At 35.7% G+C, this 23,477-nt stretch overlaps 1 protein-coding gene across 1 annotated transcript in view; it reads right to left on the bottom strand.

Annotated features, from left to right (window-relative positions):
• Positions 1 to 23,477, bottom strand: part of SCIN (scinderin) — an 80,651-nt gene that overhangs the window by 38,370 nt on the left and 18,804 nt on the right. The window contains exon 4 of the mRNA XM_042927589.1: positions 13,517 to 13,666. Coding sequence (XP_042783523.1) covers positions 13,517 to 13,666 — 150 coding nt within the window. The remainder of the gene's footprint in view (positions 1 to 13,516; positions 13,667 to 23,477) is intronic.

The raw sequence follows: 23,477 nt of genomic DNA, 5'->3' as shown, positions 1-23,477 counted from the left end.
ACTCTGAGCTGGGAGGACCCACTACTGAGTGACTCTGGGATTCTGTTTCCACACTTCAAATGGTCTGATAATTAATACCACTCATAATCATCACGATGAAATAATGTATGTGAAGTGACTATCGCTATACTTGGCACATAGTGAGAATGCCACAAAAGTCAGATCTTGCATCCTTTATCCACCCTTATATACACTGAATCAAATTTGCCTTGGTCAAAGGGTCATTCTCTCTCTTTGATTGTGACCTTGCATATCACCACTTTGATTCTTTGCGCGATGATTTTTACCACTGAACTTCTTGCTACACATCTCCCTGCGACTTACATTTATTCACTTACTACTTGTTCATGTCTTAATCTAATGATGTCACTAAGTAGTCTAGGTCTTGATAGCATACCTTTGTCAAAGTCTTACATTTTAGATTTAAAATTATAACCAGTAGATCTAAATATCCCTCTTCAAGCAAAACCTAAAGAATAGTCTCCTGTGCATCAACAAATGAATAGTTAATAATGCTGAGAAAGAAAATAAGACCTAGTAATCCTTGGTTATAAAACTGATTCTCTGATCTTCCCATATGGTTCAATCGTACCTCCCCATTTCATTTAGTCCTGTACATATGACCTTATTTTGGTGAGTCAGAATACATCAGTTACAGTTTATTTGTCAGTAAGGCTTATTTGTGGAGTGTCTATGATATATCAGCACCAAAGGAAAGGGCTGTGGCTATAACGGCTAATACGTTAGCTGTGGTCCCTTGTCGTCAGTGAGCTGACTTTCAGCACAGAGATGCTACATAGGTTTCACCTGGCTAACCCTCACTACAGACAGCAGCTGCAGGAGCAGTCTGCAGAGAAAGATTCTGAGGTTGCTTCCAAATTTAGTGAGAAGATTTAACATGATCCACCAGTCATTTCCTTCCTGGAAAGGCAGGAGAAGTGGCAGCACACATTCAACTTGTTTTTAACCCTAAATATATGAAAATAGCCTGTAAGGATTCTCAAATTCAGAAATGTTTAGGAAGTAAATGTAGTCCAGAGAGGATCACTTTCCTCCTCTCAAGGTTGGCTCTCTATCATAATGCCTCTGAGCTTCTCCCCTCGTAACTTATTGCTTATTTTCACCAAATTTGGAGATTATCAGAGGAAAAACTATCGGTTGGATGAAGGGTGGAATGGAGAAGAAGAAAGTGCATTTCTTCTCCAGTTTCTTCTTTTGGGGGAGACAAGGAGACAAAGAGCTACACAGGGCATCCCAGTATGACAGCATGAGCTCAATAAACCTCTAGGAGCACTGTTTTCACTGTTCCTTTTCACCACATACACATATGCACATATTGACACAAATTTATTTTGTTTTACCTCCTTCTATCCCCTTAGGAAGAGGTCAATAAATATGATTTACATATTATATTTGATCAGATTAAGTCATGTTTTACGGCAAGAGTGTTGTGAACGCTTCGAGCTCTCTAGCTCCATAATTCAGAAAATTTCCAAGCACTGAAATTTAACTGAGAAAACTCAAAATGGCTTTCATATACTCTGAGGTACCTGAAAAAATGTTTCCATGCTTTTTATATTACATTAAAAAAATGTATTTTCTTTCCAAGAAAATGTCTACCCCAATTATCCTGTATGACCCTCCATAGTAAAGATGAAAGGTTTTATGCTGACAGTAAGAGATATGAAACAAATGTACTGAGTACAAACATTATGTTACCAAAGGTATTACTTATGATATGGAATACATAAAATAGGTATGACTGTCAAAAGTGTGCGGCAGGGACCCCTGGGTGTCTCACTGGGTTGAGAGACCACCTCTTGATTTCAGCTCAGGTCATGATCTCACGATTTGTGTGTTTGAGCCCCATGTTGAGTTCTGTGATGAAAGTTTGGAGCCTGCTTGGGATTTTCTGTCTCCCTCTTTCTCTGATCCTCTCCCTCTCTCTCTCTCTCTCTCTCTCAAACATAATAAACATTTTTTTTAAATGTGTGTGGCATAATTTTTGGAAGTTATGAAAGAACTTGGCAGCAGATGGGATTCCCATCTGTCCGTATGTTTAAGACCATTGCTCTGGGGGTGCCTGGGTGGCTCAGTCTGTTAAGCAACCAACTCTGGCTCAGATCATGATCTCGCGGTTTGTGAGTTAGAGCCCCACATAGGGCTCTGTGCTGACAGCTCAGAGCCTGGAGCCTGCTTTGGGTTCTGTGTCTCCCCGTCTCCAACTTGTGCTCGCTCTCTCGCTCTCTCTCTCTTTCTCCCTCTCTCTCTCTAAAATAAACATTAATAAATTTTTTTTTGATAAAAAGGAAAAAAACCATTGCTCTGCAGTGAAGACTGTCTGCATGTGAGTTGCAGCTCTCCCATTCCCATTCTCACTTGGACAAGTTAGGCTCTATGACTTACTTCCTTCACCTGTCAAGTAAGGGTATAGAGAGATGCCCTTGGTGCTCTGCCCATCTCACTTTGGTCGACTTTGGAGGTCATTTGTAGGTGATTTCTTAAAGGTCAAAGCCTTCTGCTCTCTGTCTCATGGGATTATCTGGCCATCGAGCTGTACTGTATCCATACACAAGGCAGGATGGAGTTCTGGAGAGTTAACACCCAGAGTGACCCTCAACTAATGAAGGATGGGAATTACTACCTAAATCCTACAGCCTCCTCAGCCTCCTGTGGGCTGATTCCAAAGTGTGTTCCATACAATTTCTCATAGGGTCCCTGTGGGACTAAGCCCCAGTTCCCCGTAGCAGTAAACCACATACTCACAAAGTATTGCCTCACTTTACTCCTCCTTGGTGTTTCCAGGATCATCTTCAGATAACTACCTGCCCCCAAGTCCTTGTATAGAGTTGTTTTTTTGGAGGAACACAAACCAAGACAGTGGATAACAAATATATCCACTTTCTAGGGCCATTGTAAAAATTAAATGAGTTCATCCTTGTAACGCCCATAGAAGGATTGTAGGCTCTGGATGTTTGCCGTGATGGTGGCTGTTGTTACCTCCTCTGCAGCAAAAAAAATCCATCACAAATTTGTTTCTTAGATTATGGAATTTCTGTGTTAATATTAAGTAGTACTTGTATGATGTAAAGAAAAGTGCAACTTGAAAGATTAAGGAACACATAACAAAATTGAGTTTGTCCATGAGCCACTTGCCCTTACCCCCTACAGGACAACAAGATGAGAGAAATTATGCCATCACATAGCAATAAAACTCCATGATGGTGAATATCACAAAAACGGATATTTAATTGTAGTACATTTGCTGCTTAGTTTGAAATAGTGTTTAATTAATGTATTTGTCTTGTCCACATGCACTTTGTCAGACTTCATTAAAATCTATTTTCAGTTTTGGTTTGTTTTTTAGTTGCCGGAATTCATTGAAATCGGGCATTGATATTTCGTTTCTCCATTATGCATGGCACAGGACTTCATTTCCCAGTATACTTTGCATAGCTCTTGTTTGTTTGCATTAAGGTACTCATATATCTTAATATTTTTTAACAGTGTGTTGGTAACTCTTTCCCGATTAGTAAAATGTTATGAAATACCCAGAACTGAGGATTGCCTCTTGGTTTCCACTAAAAATATACCATATTTACGTGAACAAACCATGCTTTCCCGAAAAAGTCACTTTAAAATACTTTTTCATATATAAATATATATATAATATAAATAATATATAAAAATTAAAAATAAACAAGAAGTATATTTTAAAAATATATATTATATAATAAATAATAAATAAAATATAAAATATAAATATATAAATATATAATATATAAATAAATATAAATTATATATATATGTATATATATAATGATTGGATATATATGTATATGTATATATCCACAATAATATAACTATAGAATTGTACTGGATATCCTTGCAAACACAACAGCATTTCTAATAGCAATTACTGGTTTTTCATTTGCCCAAGGACTGCCAATATAACACAGTTCCACCACAGTGTGATCCTTGGCTTTCGATAACAGGATTTAGAAACACAATTTAAATGGGTCTCCATTTTAGGGAGTTCTTTCCAATACGTGAATACATTTCCTCACGATATTAAACAAATGTTAACTACAAAATAAATACTGGGGAATTATGAATTGCTGAATCTTGGAGAGCCAACTTTTAATGTCTGGACTTAGCCCATTCTTAGCACAAGATATAAGAGGAAACTGATATAAAATTAATAATACTGTGGCACCTGGTTGGCTCAGTTGGTTAAGCATCTGACTTGATTTCAGCTCAGGTCATGATCTCACAGTTCATGAGTTTGAGCCCCATATCGAGCTCTGTGCTGGCAGTATATAGCCTGCTTAAGATTCTCTCTCTTTCTCTCTCTCTCTCTGCCCCTCCCTGCTTGCTCTCTCTCTCTCTTTCTCTCTCTTTCTCAAAATAAACAAAATAAACATTGGGGCGCCTGGGTGCTCACTCAGTTAAGCATAGGACTCTTGATTTCAACTCAAGTCATGATCTCATGGTTCGTGAGTTTGAGCCCCACATGAGGCTTTGTGCTGACACTGCAGAGCTTGCTTGAGATTCTCTCTCCCTCTCTTTTATGCCCCTCCCTGCTCTTGCTCTCAAAATAAATAAATAAACTTCAAAAAAATTTAAAAAAGTAAAATAAACATTTAAAAAATTAATATTACTGTTAATAAATATTAATAAATAATTGAAAAACAAATTTATAAAATGAATGCCAAGGAATTATGAATCGCTGAATCTTAGAGATCTGGTTCTTTGATATCTGAGTTTGGTTCATTCTTAGCACAAGGAATAAGATGAAATTGACCTAAAACTGCTGAAAGAAAATAGTCTTACTGTTAGTTTTTTAAAATTATATACTATCACTAATATTATAACAAACACGAGGAATGATATAAAGAAAGAAAATGAAACCTGCCATTATAGTTCAATATTTATATTGGTTTATTGATGCAGATATAGACTTTGTAGGGGAAAGGATCTATCCTTCTATATATAGCCCATCTGTCCTAGAATCACACTATCTTATTTACAGGTCCTATCACACACTAGATCCCACTTCAGCTGCAAAATAAATGAAACGTCACCTCCTTCAAAAATGATTGCCAAACAGTATTAATTTGGGTTCATTATACAAAAGTGACACCTGATCAATAAGGTCATAAGCCTTCATTTGACCTTTAGTGTGACAAAGTGGAAGATTATTTGGACTATTATATTGCAGCATATGGTTAACTACATTATTGATGTATTTCTTAATGACTCAGCTGCCCAGGTGTCCAGTGCGCTGTATTTCTTATCTTTGATCAGAATATTTCAACTTCCCACACTGGATAATTGAGTACCTAAATTAAATGAGTACCTGAATTCAATATTAGAAATCCAAATAAAAGACTCATTAAAATAAATAGCAACAATGAATGGTGCCTTGAACAGTGCCTGGCACATAGTGAACTATCAATAAATGGTAGATAAAAATAGCTATAGCAAAAAAAAAAAAATCTATAGCAACCGCAGTGTTCCTGAAAGCATTACAACCCTGCACTATGTGCTACCTGTCACTATAATTCATATACATATGATTATATATGAATATATATGAATACATATGATTATATATGAATATATACGAATATATATTCATATTCATGTCAACCCCCAGAAAATAGTTTCTCCCACTCTCTATAGCAAAATTTATTGTCAAGCTGGCTAACATACAATGTATACACTGTGTTCTTGGTTTTGGGGGTAGATTCCCATGATTCATTGCTTACATATAACACCCAGTGGTCATCCCAACAAGTGCCCTCCTCAACGCCCATCACCCATTTTGGGATTTGAGTATGTACTGAGTATCATGGCTATAAAGCAAAATGGAAAAAATGATTTAATTATAATGCAACAGAGAGAAGAAAAGGAAAGATTCCCATTTTGGGGTACCTCTGATGCTTTCTCTCTACTCAGGACTAAACTAGAGAGGTTGGCAAATACTTTGGATCCTGGCAAGTTAAAAATCTTTGAATGGTTAAGGCCATAAACGGGCCTCCTCTTTCCACACGGCTCTCTTAATAATATTATTTCAGGCAATGAATACTGATGAACACCTATGTGCCAGACAACGTGCTACAAGAATGGGAAATTACAAAACATTTAAGACAATGTTCAATTTCCCAAGAATTTACAAGACCCTGGAAAATAATGGAGGGATAAATAAGGAAGCTAAAGCTACTTGCACAGCACTCATGAAGTGTTGATCTGACGAAACTTTTGTCTCCTACTGTCTAAGTGTTTACTGTGTCCATTGACCAAATTATTATCTCATGCAGCTCAAATTTCCACCCTTACAAAGTACACAGTTGTGACTAACAATGAAATCAGTAAGAAGGCAACAGAAAATAGTTTACTGAGGGATGGGTGGGGGGTGCTATTACAAACCCAAAAAACAACCTTAAGTCTTACATTTAAGGAGCTCAAAATACCCATGTTTGTTCCCAGATGCTGAAAAGCAATGTGATTTTTATTTTTATATTACTTTTCTATAAATCTTTAGAACCTTTAAAAAATACTATATACTCATTGTTCCAAAATGGTCATGAGGGGATTTTCAAAACAGCTCCCTATTTCTTTCTTTCTTTTTTTAATGTTTATTTATTTATTTTGAGAAAGAGAGAGAAAGGGGTGGGGGGGAGAGGGAGACAAAGAATTCCAAGCAGGCTCCACACTGTCAGCACAAAGCCTGACGTGGGGCTCGATCTCATGAACCAGGAGATCCTGACCCGAGCCGAAATCAAGAGTCAGATGCTCAACCGACTGAGCCACCCAGGCACCCCTAGCTCCCTATTTCTATTTTTGGTATCATTTGATACTATTCTACAAAGATAAATGGGGACTGATCTATCTAACCAAAGGTCATCCCCAGAAAATAGTCTGTCCCACTCTCTATATAGCAACATTTTCAAAATGATCATGCTTAATTTAAACATACAATATTTTAGTTAAAAGATTGAATTGTGATCCCATGGAAATTCAATAAGCCGAACATTATGTTATGAAACAAACATTTCCACAGAGAAACTTTGACAGAATTATAAATTTCCAAATTTCCAAGTATTTCCAACTTTTTCTTTCTTAATCTTCTACTTTGCATGCTAAATAAAATATATGACTATTCCAATATCCAGGTTACTAGCTGTTCAAAATCACTCCAAGTTTTACTTTTCTGTAAATTTAGATTATATAAGAACTTAGGAAGCATTAATAATATGCAATGCCTTTTGATGTTAACTTTGGGGGAAGAATAACACAAATATATCGGGTGATTTTAAAAATAAAGCTCTACACTTGTATAGTTCCTTGGAGTTCATGGGGTATATTCACTTTTAATCTAGCGATGAGAAGAGGCAGTACCAGCACTGTGGGCCACAGCCAAGCAAAGCAGTCAAGGTCAGTGGACAGCAGTGTTGTGTGCTAGAGAGAGAGAGAAGTGGGTTTTTGTGGTAGCTGGACACTAAGTGGGGAGGTGAGCTGACCTGGAAGGAAGCACTCTACAGACAAGAGTATCCAACTACAGCTCCTGGAAACATGCATTTTTATCATAGGATGAAAAGTTTTAGATACCAGCTACTTGTTTCTTTTTTTTTTAATTTTTTTAATGTTTATTTATTTTTGAGAGAGAGAGGACAGAGTGAGAGCGAGAGCGGGGAAGGGGCAGGCAGAGATGGAGAATCTGAAGCAGATTCCAGGCTCTGAGCTGAGAGCACAGGGCCCAAGGTGGGGATTGAACCCATGAGCCATGAGACCATGACCTGAGCTGAAGTCAGAGTTTAACCAACTGAACCATCCAGGTGTCCCGATATACCAGTTACTTTTTAAAAAAAAAATTTTTTAATGTTTTATTTATTTTTGAGACAGAGAAAGACAGAGAGTGAGCAGGGGAGGGGCAGAGAGAGAGAGGGAGACACAGAATCTGAAGCAGGCTCCAGGCTCTGAGCTGTCAGCACAGAAGCCAATGCGGGGCTCAAACTCACAAACCGCGAGATCATGACCTGAGCCGAAGTCGGATGCCAAACCGACTGAGCCACCCAGGCGCCCCTCCCAGTTACTTATTTTTAATGTGCTACATGCTTTCACCTGAAGTACACGCTGCCTAACACATGGGAAGGTATTGTAAGTCAATATAAACAAGCCCAAGACTCAGCTATTACAATATAAACAAGCCCAAGACTCAGCTATTACTTTCCAAAAGGTTAGTTGTTAACTATCCACCTGCAGATAGAAGACTAGTAGAATATATGAATTGTACTTATCTAAATTTCAACTGCTCTTTTATAAATGCAGTTGATTTTAAAACAATCAACAGTACGTCTTTTTCATATCTTCACCAACACTATTATCTAAAACATAGAAGAGTTTTTTTAAGAGATACTACTATACTTTAGAAAATAGAAAAACAAATGTAATGGGTTTCTGGTACCATGTGGTTCACAGTTAATTGTATTAATTATCCAAATACGAATGATCAAGGAGTTAGAGCTATAAAGGCAACACAGATCTAAAGGCAGTTTAGTGCCTTCCCTCAAGGAACTTAGCCTGGCAAATGGTAACACATAAGTTTTATTTGGCAAAATACTTGGGAAAAATAGAACTAAATTTGTATTCTTAGCTTAAACAGACATCTCTAAAGAGTAATTTAAGAAATACTTACACTATTTAACTCTAGATTTTACTCACAAGATACCCAGATGAGCACATCATACATATCCAACCAACTTGCCAAGAGAATGACTGAAAACGCTATTTTATTTTCAAGTTGACAACTATGACTTAGAATAAGATGAACACAAGTCCTATATTGGGAGATTCTTCGGAGGTTAATTTAGCCTATATGCTATTATCATATAGCCTAAAATACAAGAATTTCATCATGAGAAGGCTTCCAATCATGGTGGTATGCTTTCTGGTATTTGTGGACCCTCACAATCTGCTCCCATTTTCTGACTCTGTCTTAGATCTAGTGTGTGCTCTTCTTCTCAGACAATAAAATAAGTAATTTCTGAGCTTCATTGGGAATGAACAGAAGGCTCAATAAATACTTATTAACTGACACATAACATTATATGCCAATTTTCTTTCTTGTCCAGAACCTGAAAAATGATTGCACTGACTTCCCAGGGAGCCTTAGTATTTTTATAAAAGCAAGAAATCTAACGGTTCGGCAATATAGCACTTGCTTACAATTTCCTTATAGCATGGTTACTGCCAGTATTCTTCAGCTAGCATTTACAATGATGATAGACTTAATAAGCTCATTAAATTATATTGAAAAGAAGTCTTTTGAGGTTAAGGCAAATTAGTTGATTTCTGTTGTTATTTCAAAAAATTTTGCCCCTTCTACATTCTATTTTTGATATCTACCAGATGGTGCTTTTTAAAACATGAGTCTGTAAAACTGATAAATTATCAACCTTGCAATTTTTCCTCAGGGCACTCTTTTAGCTTCCCTCCTAATGTTTAGAGGATGAATAGGACCAATGAAGAAAGTTTTGAACCTTAGGGTTAGTGGCATATTTAATTTTCATTCACATTCATTGATTGTTTCTTTTAAATAGGAAAAGAAGAAAGAGCAAGAAAAAAGCTTTCCATAATTTATGGGCAGTTTTTCCTGGTAAATACATTTACAGTGATGAAAAAATATGGGTGAGATGTGACTTTACCTACAGGCTTTAGTTTAGTTCCATGGACAGAATAATTTTCATATTTAGGCAGATGAGTTTTTAAAAGTGCTAAAGATACAAGAAAGAAGCTGAACATATACCCTCTTTCCCCAGACAGTCTTGTTAATACATGTTGTCTCTTAGTGCTGTCTAATGTGGGCCCCCCTTAATTACTCCCCCAAGTATTTTGGTTTGAAGGGTAAATTTATGATCATCATAGAATTAAATCATATCAAAATTATATGAATGGTATGGTATTAACAGATAGCAGAAATCTCTAAAAATAAAGATGAATTCTTTAAAAAACTCTCAAAGTTTTTTTCACTTTTTATTATGTTTAGCACTTTGATGTGTTTTCACTATTTATTGTGTTTAGCACTTTGATATTCCAAATACTCAGCATCCAATATAGAGTAATGATAACAGAATCATTTAAATAGCTTAGAAGTCTTTGATTTTAAGTCATTACTAATCATATACTTTCAAAGTTTCTGAAGACAAATAACTTTAAAAGAATATCATTAAAAATGAATCACTTAAAAGGACCATTTTAAAAGACATTTTGAAAGATTTTTAGATTTTTAGAATCCTTTTCTAGCAATATCAATAGTTGCATTAGACTCTCAGAAAAAGAAATGACATTCCATTGTCTTCTACAAGGAAACCTTTTGTGTGCGTGTGCGTGTGTGTGTGTGTGTGTGTGTGTGTGCATGCGTGTGCTACAAACCACTTTGGATAACTTCTGAGTCCTATAACCCTCTTCTAAGAAAAAAACTTTTTAATCACATAAAATAGAATACAAAGTACTACAATGGAAACCTATTATATTGGGATACAACTATCAAAATGTATTTTCTAAATGTGATAAAGTAATATATAAGAGTTTTAATTTACTCATTAAATAACAGTATTGAACAGCAGGTCTAATAACTATCGTAATTACCAAGAAGTGACAAACAGCAATGATATTTTAAAGTTATCTGCAATAACATGACCTGACAAGTCACAGATGCTGCTTATACTGCTGTTTCGTCAACTATATTCACACTTGTAGAAGGTTTTCATGAAAAGGTTAGTAGAAATAAGGTAATTTTCTCCTAACCTAATTAATGACCTCTTTGAATTTTATCATTGTGGGTACAATGTTAAGAAAACCTAGAAAGTCAAACTAGTTTATTATAGGTGCATGATTTATTCATCAAACAACTATTTACCCTTGTAACCAGGCTACAAAACATTTGTGAAAACAAAAAGCCCAACAAATTCTTTTAAAAAGAAAATTCATTGTGTAACTGAGACCTATGAAATATAATGCAGTATATACTGAATTAACTGAATAGAAAGCAAAGTAGATGTTTTCTAGAATATTTTAAAAACCAAAAAATGAAAATCCCCTTTAAAAAAGACATCACATTTTATATTAAGTATTATGTCCTTTATCTCTATCATTAATATTTTAAAATCAAAGTTATATTTTTACAATTTTTTTTCTTCAGGTTTGCACTTCCTTTACAAATTTAACAGTGTAATGCTTACGCTTTTTTTCTCTCAAAACTCTGAAAGAAATCCAATAAGCAAGTGTATCAAATGTATATATGCATAGTTCAGGCCCTCAACCTCAGTGGTTTCTCTTCCTGGAAGAGAGTAGAAATGATTTGGTAATTAAACACAGAAACTGCCTAAGAGACAAGGTGGAATGACAGACACTGGACCCTAAAGGGACCAGAAGCCACCCTGTCCAACCCTTTACTTCACAAATGAGGAACCAGAGACAACAGAAGCTAAGGGACTTGGCTTGGGACCCAAGATGACAGTAGAAAAGCTCATCAGAAAGTTAACACAGCCCCTCCTCCACTACTCCACCAGGGCAAATCTTGGACCTGGGTCCACACCTACCAAAGCATAGTTACTGAAACAAGAGGTTACAATCAAGTAGAAGTACATCCTACTTCTAAATTTTTGCTTCCAAATATGAAACTTGGAAGCCTTAAGTGGTGATTACATTTTACAACAGAGGCCTTTAAAGAATATTAAAAGTTTAAGAAGTTGTTTTGAATAGCTTCCAAAGTCTAATTTATTAGCCATGTTATTATGAATATTGAAAAGCCAGTTAACCTCTAATTTTACTTTGTTTTGTTGGATATCCTTTTTTCCCTGATTATAAAATGAAAACACACATCTATTACACTATTACAATAAACTTTGAAAATACAAAGACAAAAACAGAAAAAAAATAACAAGCAGCCGAGAGCCAAAGGCAAAATTAGTAATATTGCCAATATTTCAGCATATTTCTTTCCAGATATATATGTACATATGAATATATAGCTATATACCTACATATAAACTTATATATTATTATTATATGTAAAATTTTATATCCTGCCTTTTCTCTTAGCATTTAACCATGAACATCTTCCCAGTGAATAAAAGTCACTTCTCAAAAATCACTAACATGAATATCTGTGTTTGGTGGTTATTAAAATAGTAAAGTTTAAAGATATTACAATAAAAGGGGTGCTTGGGTGGCTCAGTCGGTTGAGCATCCAACTTCGGCTCAGGTCACGATCTAGCGGTTGGTGAGTTCGAACCCCACATCAGCCTCTGTGCCGACACCTTGGAGCCTGGAGCCTGCTTCAGATTCTTTCACTCCCTCTCTCTCTGCCCCTTCCCTGCTCACATTCTGTCTGTCTGTCTGTCTCTCTCTCTCTCTCTCTCAAAGATAAATAAATATTTTTAAAAAAGACATTACAATAATAAAATTATGTCACATTTAATTTTTGATCGGTGGATTATGGAGGCTATTGCTACATCAAGTGACTCTCATGTATAAAAATGCTGTAAATCAAAATTGTTAAAAACGTGTACAAGATAGTCATTAGAAAAATTTAAGTGCAAATAGCTAAAATCATTGAGGAAAATGTATAATATCCCAGGAAATGAGAAAAATGAGAACTCAAAGAGATATCACCTCTATATGCAGGAGGATTCAAGACAATATTATTATAACAGTAAATTTTGATGGGGTTCTGTAAAGTCAAGAGGGAACAAACATTGGTACAAACATTTTAGTGCTTGACATACCACAGGGGTTCAATAAATATTGTTTATTGAACAAATGGGAATCAATGTAGCAATATATATCAAGAAACATGAATATGATTATACCCTTTACCCATAATTGTAAGGGAAAATATAAAATATATACACTTTGGCACTCACTGCCGTTTTCTTTAAGGAGTAACATTGTTCACAACTAAACGTCTAAGACTGCTAAAATCGTTAAGTAAATAATGTAGGTATAAAGAGCTATGGAGATAATTTTCAAATTAATTTAACCACTATACTATAATCATAAGTGTCTTGCCTATAATTCGTGGTTTAAAATGACTGAAGTATTTAAAATATTGGTATATTTAATCTTTTGGAATAAGATTTTATTTCATTCTTTTAGTATAATAATTAACTTTAAAATTGAAAAATATCTCTGCATTAAAAATATATATATTTTACTTCCAAAATATATTACTATAGCCAATCTCAGAACTGTTCCCTGTCTGTCCTGTGTGACAGACGATGAAGTCAGAGCCTCCTCTGGTGGTCATACCAAGGGTGAAAGAAAACAGTCATGACTTTCTGTTTTCTCTATACCATCACTTAGACAACCTTGATGTTTCCTCTTACCTAATCTTGGTCTAGACTTAGTTTTTGAGAATTAGCTTAAATTAACACACACACACACACACACACACACACACACACACATGACTTAGAGTGGTAAACCTTTAAAAAACAAGTCACAACACCTTTGTGAGTACTGATGGTTCACTTCCGTCTTCCACCACAATTAGTTGTGATCTTCCTTTCCTTTCATTGTCCCGAATGCCAATGGCAACTTGGCTTGCCTTCAGACGCTCGTATTTGTTACATGAGGAACCACACCACTGGTAAATTTCCTAAAAGAAAGAGACAGATCCTTTGACCACAGAAATACATGGAGGACATTCAGCCCTGTTGTAATACTCACTGTGATTAATTAGGAAAAAAATAAAAAGATATAAAAAATGAAATTAAAGTTATCTATTGTTGAGGTATATACATGATTTTATACTTCATTCTGTATCCTGTTGCTTTGAGTTAGCATCATAACATAACCACTTTTTAAACATGGGACACATAAATATTTACTCACCATTCTTTTTATATATCCACTAATTACAATTTATGAAAGAAGAGTTGTATATACTATTCAAATTTAAAATAAAAATTTACCATATTTCAGAAAGGTAGTCAAGAGTCTGTTGTAGTAATGTGTTCTTGATTTATAAAAATTGATCTAACACTTTTCTAAAGCAACCTAATGAATCTTACCAAGAGCCATAAAAATAATTAAAACCTTTGACCCAGTCATAACACTACCTGGAATTCATTTTAATAAATTATTCATAAAGATTAGGAAAAACCATGTGTACAAGGGTTTTCATTGCTATATAACTAGTAAGGCATTGGGAAGACATTAAATGCTCAGTAATAACAGTTATATATAATTATGATCCATAGAAAAAACAGATACTTAATATCAAAGTTGTATTTTAACACAGAAATTTATAAAAATAAAAATAGAATGATAGTTTTGATGTATTATACAGTAAGTAGATTATATTAGCTGCCATTTAGATTAAAACATTGTATGATTTTGACTCAGGTACAGTGTTTAGAAGGTATAGATACAAATGTAAAATAGCCAAATAAAATTTTCTCCATTAAATGTGGTTTAATGAAAGAAAGAAAAATATAATGGTACCTAGGTTTGGTGGGGGTGTGGGAATGGGCATTATCACTCTCTATTTGGGTTGTATAAACTGACACAATCATTTTATGAGGGAAGTTTGACATTGTATCAAAAAATTATACGTGTTTTTAGAATCAGGAAATTCCATTTCTAGTTATATTACAGAAATATTCGGACATGGTTTACAGCAAAACAAAACAAAAAAGCCACAAATGTCCATCAATAGGGAGATGGCTGTATAAATGTTGTTCTATGGATATTGCAGACTATTCCTCACTGGCTTAAAACTGAGGAAAATGTTTAAATACTGACATAGACAGTTATTCAAGTTATACCATCCAAAATTAAATAAAGACACAGAATAATATAGTTCTATTTAAGTGGAAACAAAATCATAAGCTCTGTTTCTGGGTTTGCAGAAAAATACTTCTATTTTTTTTTATTTTTATTTTTTTATTTTTTTAATGTTTATTTATTTTTGAGACAGAGAGAGACAGGGTGCGAGTAGGGAAGGGGCAGAGAGAGAGGGAGACACAGAATCGGAAGCAGGCTCCAGGATCTGAGCTGTCAGCACAGAGCCTGACGCGCAGCTCGAACTCATGAACCGCGAGATCATGACCTGAGCCGAAGTCGGACACCCAACCGACTGAGCCACCCAGGCGCCCCAGAAAAATACTTTTAAAGATACACAGTTTTACCAGATGGATAGAGGCATGTATACACAGAAAGAAAGCCTTCAACTTTCACTGTATCTAAGTTAAAAGGTTTTTGTTTTGTTTTGTTTTCTTTTTTAAAGTCACTCACATTTATTAGGTGCCTATTATGAGCTAGAGGCTGGGGATAGAGAGAAGAATGAGAAAGCTAGCAAGGAGGGATTGATATGTAAACAACGAATACTAATATATTTGCACTACACTCGGTTTTCAAAAGGGTTCCACACAGGGTTCTTCTAGTTAGTCTTAGAGAGCTGGTTACCACAGTGGTTAGTGTGAAGGAGACAGATCCCGGTGGCAGCTTACCATCTATATGACCTTGGGTTTACAATTTTCAAAAGAGCACATCAATTAACAACAACATCAAAGAACGCCCAAGCAGTCAGAGAGATTGGCTCTTTTCTCTGATGATAAGACATTTCCAGCTCAGAGTCTTTTCTTTATTTAAAATTAGTTTACTGATTGGCTAAAATAGGCAAGCTGTCTTCTGGGCCCTAGGGGCCCAACTTTGAATCGCAAAGGCCTGGGACAATCTCTCTGATCCCTCACCCAACCATGTTCCTGATGCACCTACTCCATATTCCTCTTCAAGAATAAAATACATGTTTTAGGAATTCAAGCCTTTATAAGAAGTAAAATAAAAAAGACTATGTCTTGCAACTCCTTTCACTCTAGAATCTGAACTAGTATACGTGGTCAAGGGGCATTTCTTTTCTGTTTTTAAAAGATTGGTACACTGCTATTGTTTCCTGTCTATTTTCTTTTCTACATCTAGGTATCTGAATATAGAGAATCACATTTGGAGTCAATTTGAATACTATGCCCAGGTCAGCAGTTAACAGAGTATAAACAAATGGTTGCCAACAATTAGTCAGTGCCTATCACTGAGCATTAAAATCAGGTGATGGGGTAGGAAAGGTGATTTTGAAAAATACACATACTTGAGCGATACCTTAGGGACTCTCAGGTGTGTTCTGGGCAGCCCTGTTTTTTGGACGCACCTTAGATGGTTCTAGCATTCAACAAGTGCTGAGAACCCCTCAGCCCTGCTGGTGCCCTAGCACATTGCACCTGGCAGGCTTTTACAAAGAATCTGTAACATCTAATTACTCAATGCAGCCAAGCAGGCTTCTCTGAGAAGTACATCTAGCCTCTTGGCTCAGATTTCTTTCCTATGCTATTCCATGAGACTTTGTAAATGATTCTTTTCTCAGTATGTTTGAGAAAACAAACTTCTAATATTTACATTACGGGGAAATATAGGGCATAGATCAGAAGATCAGATCTCTAGATTTCTCAGACTTATTAGCAACTTTCACTACTGACTTGTATTTATATAATTGTCCATCAGGTGTTTATTTTCTCCCTACCTTACTTCAAAGAGATGATATAAATCATGCTAAATTTCATTAGCTTCTGTAAAGCATTATGGAAGCTTGGCAAAATGTGTTTAGAAAAGAATTGTAGATAATAATTTAATATAATTATTATTTAATGTAGAATTTTACCACGTTCCATGAAACCCAATATATTTTCTATGATATTACCTTGGGCTGGGAGTTTCTATGTGTAGTATCAGTTCACAGATAAATTTAGTTATAGAAAATATTCCTCACCATTACTGATAGGCCTCAGTTTCCACTTTGAAAATAGCAAAAAGAACAAAGCTGGAGATATCACAATCCATGATTTCAAGATATACTACAAAGCTACAGTGATCAAAACAATATGGTACAAGTGCAAAAGCAGACACTTAGAATAGAGAACCCAGAAATACACCCATTCCTATATAGTCACTTAATCTATGACAAAGGATGCAAGTATTTGTAATGAGGAAAAAACAGTTTCTTCAATATATGGTGTTGGGAAAACTGGATGGCTACATGAAAATGAGTTAAACTAGAACACTTTCTTTCACCACACACAAAAATAAACCCAAAATACATTAAATACCTAAATGTAAGACCTGAAACCATAAATTCCTAAAGGAAATTATAGGCAGTAATCTCCTGGACATTAGCCCTAGCAACATTTTTCTGGATGTGTCTCCTCAGGCAAGAGAAATAAAAATGAAAATGAACAATTGAGACTACGTCAAAGTAAAAAGCTTCTGTGCAGTGAAGGAAACTATCAACATAATGAAAAGGCAAACTACTGAATAGGAGAAAATATTTGCAAATGATATATCCAATAAGGAGTTAATATCCAAAATATATAAAGAACTCATACAACTCAACACCAAAAAAAAAAAAAAAAAAAAATCTGATTAAAAAAATGGGCAGAGCACCCGAATAGACATGTTTTCAAAGAACACATACAGACAGATGGCCAACAGACACAGGAAAACATGCTCAACATCACTCATCATCAGAGAAATCCAGACCAAAACCACAGTGAGATATCATCTTACCCCTGTCAGAATGGCTAGAATCAAAAAGACAAGAGATCACAAGTGTTGGTGAGGATGTGGCAAAAAGGGAACCCTTATGCACTGTGGATGGGGACGTAAATTGGTGCAACCACCGTGGAAAACAGTATGGATGTTCTCAAAAATTAAAAATAGAACTACCCTATGATCCACTAATTCCACTCTTGGAATAAAGAAAATGAAAACACTAACTTGAAAAAGTATACGCACTCCATGTTCACTGCAGCATTATTTATAATAGCCAAGCTGTGTAAGCAACCTATACATCCACCTGATACGTGAATGGATAAAGAAGACACACACATACACACACCTGATATTACTCAGGCATAAGAAAGAGTAGGATTATATCATTTGTGACAACATGGATAGACCTAAAGGGTAATATGGGAAGTAAAATAAGTCATACAGAGAAAGACAAATATCAAGATTTCACTTAAATGTGGAATCTAAAAAATAAAACAGACAAAAACCAGAAACAGAATCATAAATACAGAGAACAAACTAGTGGTTGCCAGAGGGGAGAAGGGTGGATGAAATAGGTTACTGGGATTAAGAGATACAAACTTCTAGTTATAAGATAAATGAGTCACAGGGATGAAAAGTACAGCATAAGAAATAGAATCAACAACATTGTAATAACATTATATGGTGACAGATGGTGACCACACTTATCGTGGTGAATGCTGTGTAATGTATGGAACTGTCAAATCCCTATGTTGTACACCTGAAACTAATACAACATTGTTTGGCAACTATACTTCAATAAAAAAAATTTTAAATAGTGAAATCTTATGTAGGAAATGCTCATAAAAATAACAAAACTTTTAAAAGTAGAATTTTCCTTTTAACTCAAGATGACCAAATCACTAAAGAAAGCGTGACAGAAAATTTCTAATTGGACATGAAAATGAATGCTTTGTGTTATGCTTACTCTTTTGTCATCTATTTTGTGCTGCTATTTCTATAAAAGCAACAGATTACCTTATTTACTAGACTTAATTTTCCATGGTTAATTCAGACATGAAATACAATGAAATATACACTGCGCTTATAAACTGCCAAAAGCCAGAATTGTTTAAAGAGTTATATTAATTAAAAAACCCTTTTCTTTCAAAGTTGCTTAAGTTTTTCTGCAAAATATATTTCATTTGATCATGGCAGCAATGCATTAAAACATGCTTTACATTTTAAACAGGAAAATCTATTTAAATTTGCTAAATGGAATCTTAGCAATCCATTAAGTTTGAGCAATTTAAATTCTATCACGGGTGGATGATGTGTTTAGGACATCACATTTTAACAAAGCTCTACTGTACTGAAATAAATGTGTGCAGTACTATTAATAAGTTGTACTGACAACACTTACTTTATTCAGAGGTAGCTGGTTAAGACCACTTCACCACTCTGTGCACAAGGAAACTCTGTACTCAATTGGCCTTGCACTTGTAATTTAACTCACCCTATTTTTTGGAAAGAGTGAGCTTAAAAAAAAAAAAAAAACAAACCCCAAAAATGCTACACAGAGCTAAAAAAATCCCTGAACTGATGTAATAGGTTGATATGTATTACTACAACAAAAAGTTTTCATTGTAATTTAAATTGTTTTATTTATAATACTTTAATGGGATTTATTTAAAAAGCCTGTTGTAAATCTGATTTAAGTAGACTCAACATTGAAAATTACAAAGCAAACATGGTTTCAGGGGTAACTATTTACCCTCTAGGATCCTAAGGAATTTAACAACTCAACACTAAATGTTGTACTTCTTTGGGGGAAGGGACATAAAACCCTTTGTCAATATGGAAGCATCCATTTGCTTCAGAATGAAATACGCTTAAATTCTGGCAAATATTTGCTGATGTACACATTGCTTCTGGACACCCTACAGTTGAAGTTTGTGAAATTACAATTAACTCTTAATATACAAACTATTAAAGGAAAACAAAATTACTCTGGATAACTGGAAAAGTACATAAGACAGTAAATATAAATCTGTTAAAGGCAATTCATTTGGACCACCAATAATAAGAAATAAAAGCAACTGAGTGAAATTTATGGAAACAACCACACCAAGGACAAAGTAGACGTTTCCAAAATTTCCTTTAAACTACGTGGTCAGAGTTAACAAAACATAAAAGTGCAGTCAAACCTCATTTGAGGACAGGAAATAAGAGTAGAAATAAAACAATGCTCAGTGATGTCCTTGAAGGGAAACAAGATTTCAGAAGCTGAGTTTAAGGAGCACCCACAACTGCCCATGTGATGTTGACTCATAACATGCAAGGAATTCATCACAGACTCATTATTCTTTTGTCTTTTACTAAGTTTTTTATTCTAAATATATCTATAATTTTATAAAAGGAAAAGAGGGGCCAGACCTCTTCCTTTCCCTTGCCTCTACTGGCTTTATTTTTACTGTGTGTAGTTTTCCCTTAGATCTAGTTAACTAAATATAAAAGTTTATTCAGATATCCCTTTCTGCTGGAGGCTCTCTAAGCGTAACTTAAACATGGTAATGACTTGTGAGATACCTCCTGTTTCTATTTCAAAACTTTAAACCATGACTTTTATTATTTTTTTTTTAGCTTTTAGATGAACAAGTATTTATTTACATCCTATTTTGTTGTTCAAACCCAAACAAGGCCAATATCATTCACTGACCCATATGTGTATTTTTAAAAACACCTCTGATTGAAGAATGGAAGATGAATGGATTGTGTGTGTGTGGCCACTAAAGGCTTGGTGACAAGAAAGGAAGGGATTGCAATATGAACTAGGGCACAGCAATGGTGATGGAGAAGAGAAGAATCGAGCAATAGCTAAAAGGTTAAAGCCTACAGGATTGGTCTACAATGCCCTTTGGATGTATCCTGTAAGACCGGGAGAGGGGGATATGACTTGCACCCTTCTAGACTGGCTGCTGGTAGTGATGTCATGAGGTGACAGCTTTGGGATCATTCCTTTCACAACGATAGTGGGAGGTGGTGAAATTATGTTCTTAATACTCTTCAGACTACTTGGAAAATCAAACAAGTTTTATCATCACTTTTCATCAAAATAACTTCTGCCAGCCATGTAAGTTGGTGACTTAACTATTTTTAATTCTGTTTACTGGTTTTTCAGACACATAACCCTGAATTTTCCAGCACCTTTAGATGTTTGCCATATTGAAATGGTTTTCAATGTTAACTGTACAATAAAATGACCCAGGTTGAGGCCCAAAAACTACTTACACCGAAGTCCCATCCCAAACCGTTAAAATCAGAATCTTTAGGGGTCAAATCATATAGGCATCAGTATTTTAAAAAACTTTTCCTAGTGATGGGGCAACTGGGTGGCTCAGTAGGTTAAGGGTCTGACTTTGGCTCAGGTCATGACGTCATGGCTACTGAGTTCAAGTCTGGCCATCCGGCTCTGGACTCAGAGCTCAGAGCCTGGAGCCTGCTAAGGATTCTGTGTCTCCCCCTCTCTCTGCCCCTCACCTGCTCACAGTCTCTCTCTCTTTCAAAAATAAACATTAAAAAAAATTATTCAAATCTCTTCCTAGTGATTCTAATGTGAAACTGAGAATTAAAACAGAAATCATTTTACCTTGGGAGTTGTCTTTCCTAGGGCCCTTGTAATGTGTCTGTGTCTGCATTCTAGCACTTCTCACCTTCTACCTTGTCATACCCCAAGCCTTGTATGTGTCTGTGCCTCTCACCATTTGAGAGCACCTGGAGGCCAAAGGTTAGCTGGTTTCCATCGTTATACTCGGGTACCCAGTGCACACTAAGTGCACAATAACTATCGTTCATCCCTACTCTTGTTGCAGGGTAAATTTTAGAAATTTAACAATAGGTTTATCTTTCCCATTATCTTCTCTTGCTGCCTCAAGGCTTTCCCCTTATCAGTCTAATGGAATGCATTATTTTTGGGTATTGACAAATTTCTTCAGAACAAAGATTTTGTCCATTTTTTTGTTCTAAGGTAAACATTTTTAAGTGATAACAGACACAAAGTCTGAAAGCCAACATAGGTTTCATTTAAAAGAGCTTTGATTTTGTTAAAGTTCTCTGAGGGAAGGAGTGAGGAAGCAACCAATAGAAATTTGGTTTTGCACAGCAAGAACCAGAGTCTTGGCCTTAGGGGCTAGAGTGTACTGCAGGAACCAGGGAGCAGGCAGCGCTGTGAAATGTTGTAAGGCTGACTTGTCAGGTCCAAGGAGAGAAAAGTAGATTACAGGAGAACTAGAATCAGATGCAATGAATCTTTGAGAAGAGCTCAGTACATTGCCCTCCAACATATTTGTCATATATTCATCCATGACCCTGAGCATTAGAGTAGAAACACCTGTGGGCAGTGTCCAGGCAATCAGACCAATGTCTACTGGTACAATGTGGGTACAGTGTCCCCACAACTGCATGTGGCAAAAATAAGGGAAAAATATGTATGGGGAAAATAAGGCAGAATTCCTGAGGGGCTACTGGAATGACTGACAAAACCAGAAAGGGTCTTGCAGTGGATATGTGGACATATCAGATCAAATAAGGCCATAGATATTTTTCCAGCAAAAATCTTCGGACAGAGACCAAAGCCCAAAGCCTAAAACCCAAAGCTCAAGAATGAATGAAAGGGCCAAGACTCAATGAATGATAGAGAGGAGTGAGGGCTAAAGCCTGCAAACCAGATTCACTTCCGATGTCAATCTCGTTCCCCATCCCCAGTCCATAATATTACACAAACATGCCCTGTACCTGATGGATGGAAAAGAGAATTGGTGAGATAAGTATGATTTGCTTTAATGATAAACAAAGCTCACCTTAATAGGGCAAGATTATTTTATTTTTAACCCTTCTGTAGCAATAGAAGCTTAACTATAAAGTCAAGCTGAACTATAGATGAAAAAAGAGAATTACACCTCTATATACATGACTGCATGAGACTATATGCTTTATGTTGGACAGATGTACATTTGTTGAAACATTTCTTGAGTGACTGTACTTTCTGGGCCTTATATTATAGACAAAGTGAATGAGTGAGGCTAATAAGTGAGTGGAGAGGCAATATGGAAAACGCTCAAAGTAAGTGTGCATGGTAACAGGAAATATGAGATAAAGGATTGCCTAATTTTACAGGAGTGTGATGGGGACAGGGGAAGAAGGGAGGAAGAGGTCAAGGAGTACATTATAAAGAAGAAATACCACAGTTGAATATTAAGGATGAGATGATAATGGGATGCTTACCAAAGAAAAGTGTTGCAGAGGAAAAGTGGATTCTAGGCAAAGGAAATAATGTGTGTAAAAGCAAAAACATGGTGACTTGAGGGGAAGTCTCATGCCCAGCACAATGAGATAGTGCCATGGTGATGAAGAACATGGGAAGGATTCAGGAGACACTCAGGAAGTAGAAGAGAGTAGACATAGTGACTGATTGAATGTGCAGCCCCTGGGAGAAGTCATCTGGATGACTTCTGGATTTGGGGTTGGAGGTCTAAATGACTGGTAGCTTCATTCAACTCATAAGAACAAGAAGATACAAAATCATTTTGGAATCAGAGGGTGAGGTTGTAGGTTCCATTTTTACTTGTCCAGTGAGGTTCTTGTGATATACACAAGAAATATCTGGGAGGTAGTGTGAAATACTGACACAGAGCTCAGGCAGATTTACCAGTGGGTGAGTAGTTGAAGCTTTGGGTGAGGATATATTTGCTCAGTAAGAATGAGTAAAGAGACAATGATAAAAGTGGAATTCTTTAAGGTCAGGAACAAGACAGGGATGTCCACTCACGCCACTGTTATTCAACATAGTATTAGAAGTTTTAGCCTCTGCAATCAGACAACACAAAGAA

This window comes from Panthera leo, chromosome A2, assembly GCF_018350215.1.
Source record: "Panthera leo isolate Ple1 chromosome A2, P.leo_Ple1_pat1.1, whole genome shotgun sequence".
NCBI classification, from domain to species: Eukaryota; Metazoa; Chordata; class Mammalia; order Carnivora; family Felidae; genus Panthera; species Panthera leo.
This window is presented reverse-complemented; position numbering and strand designations above follow the sequence as displayed.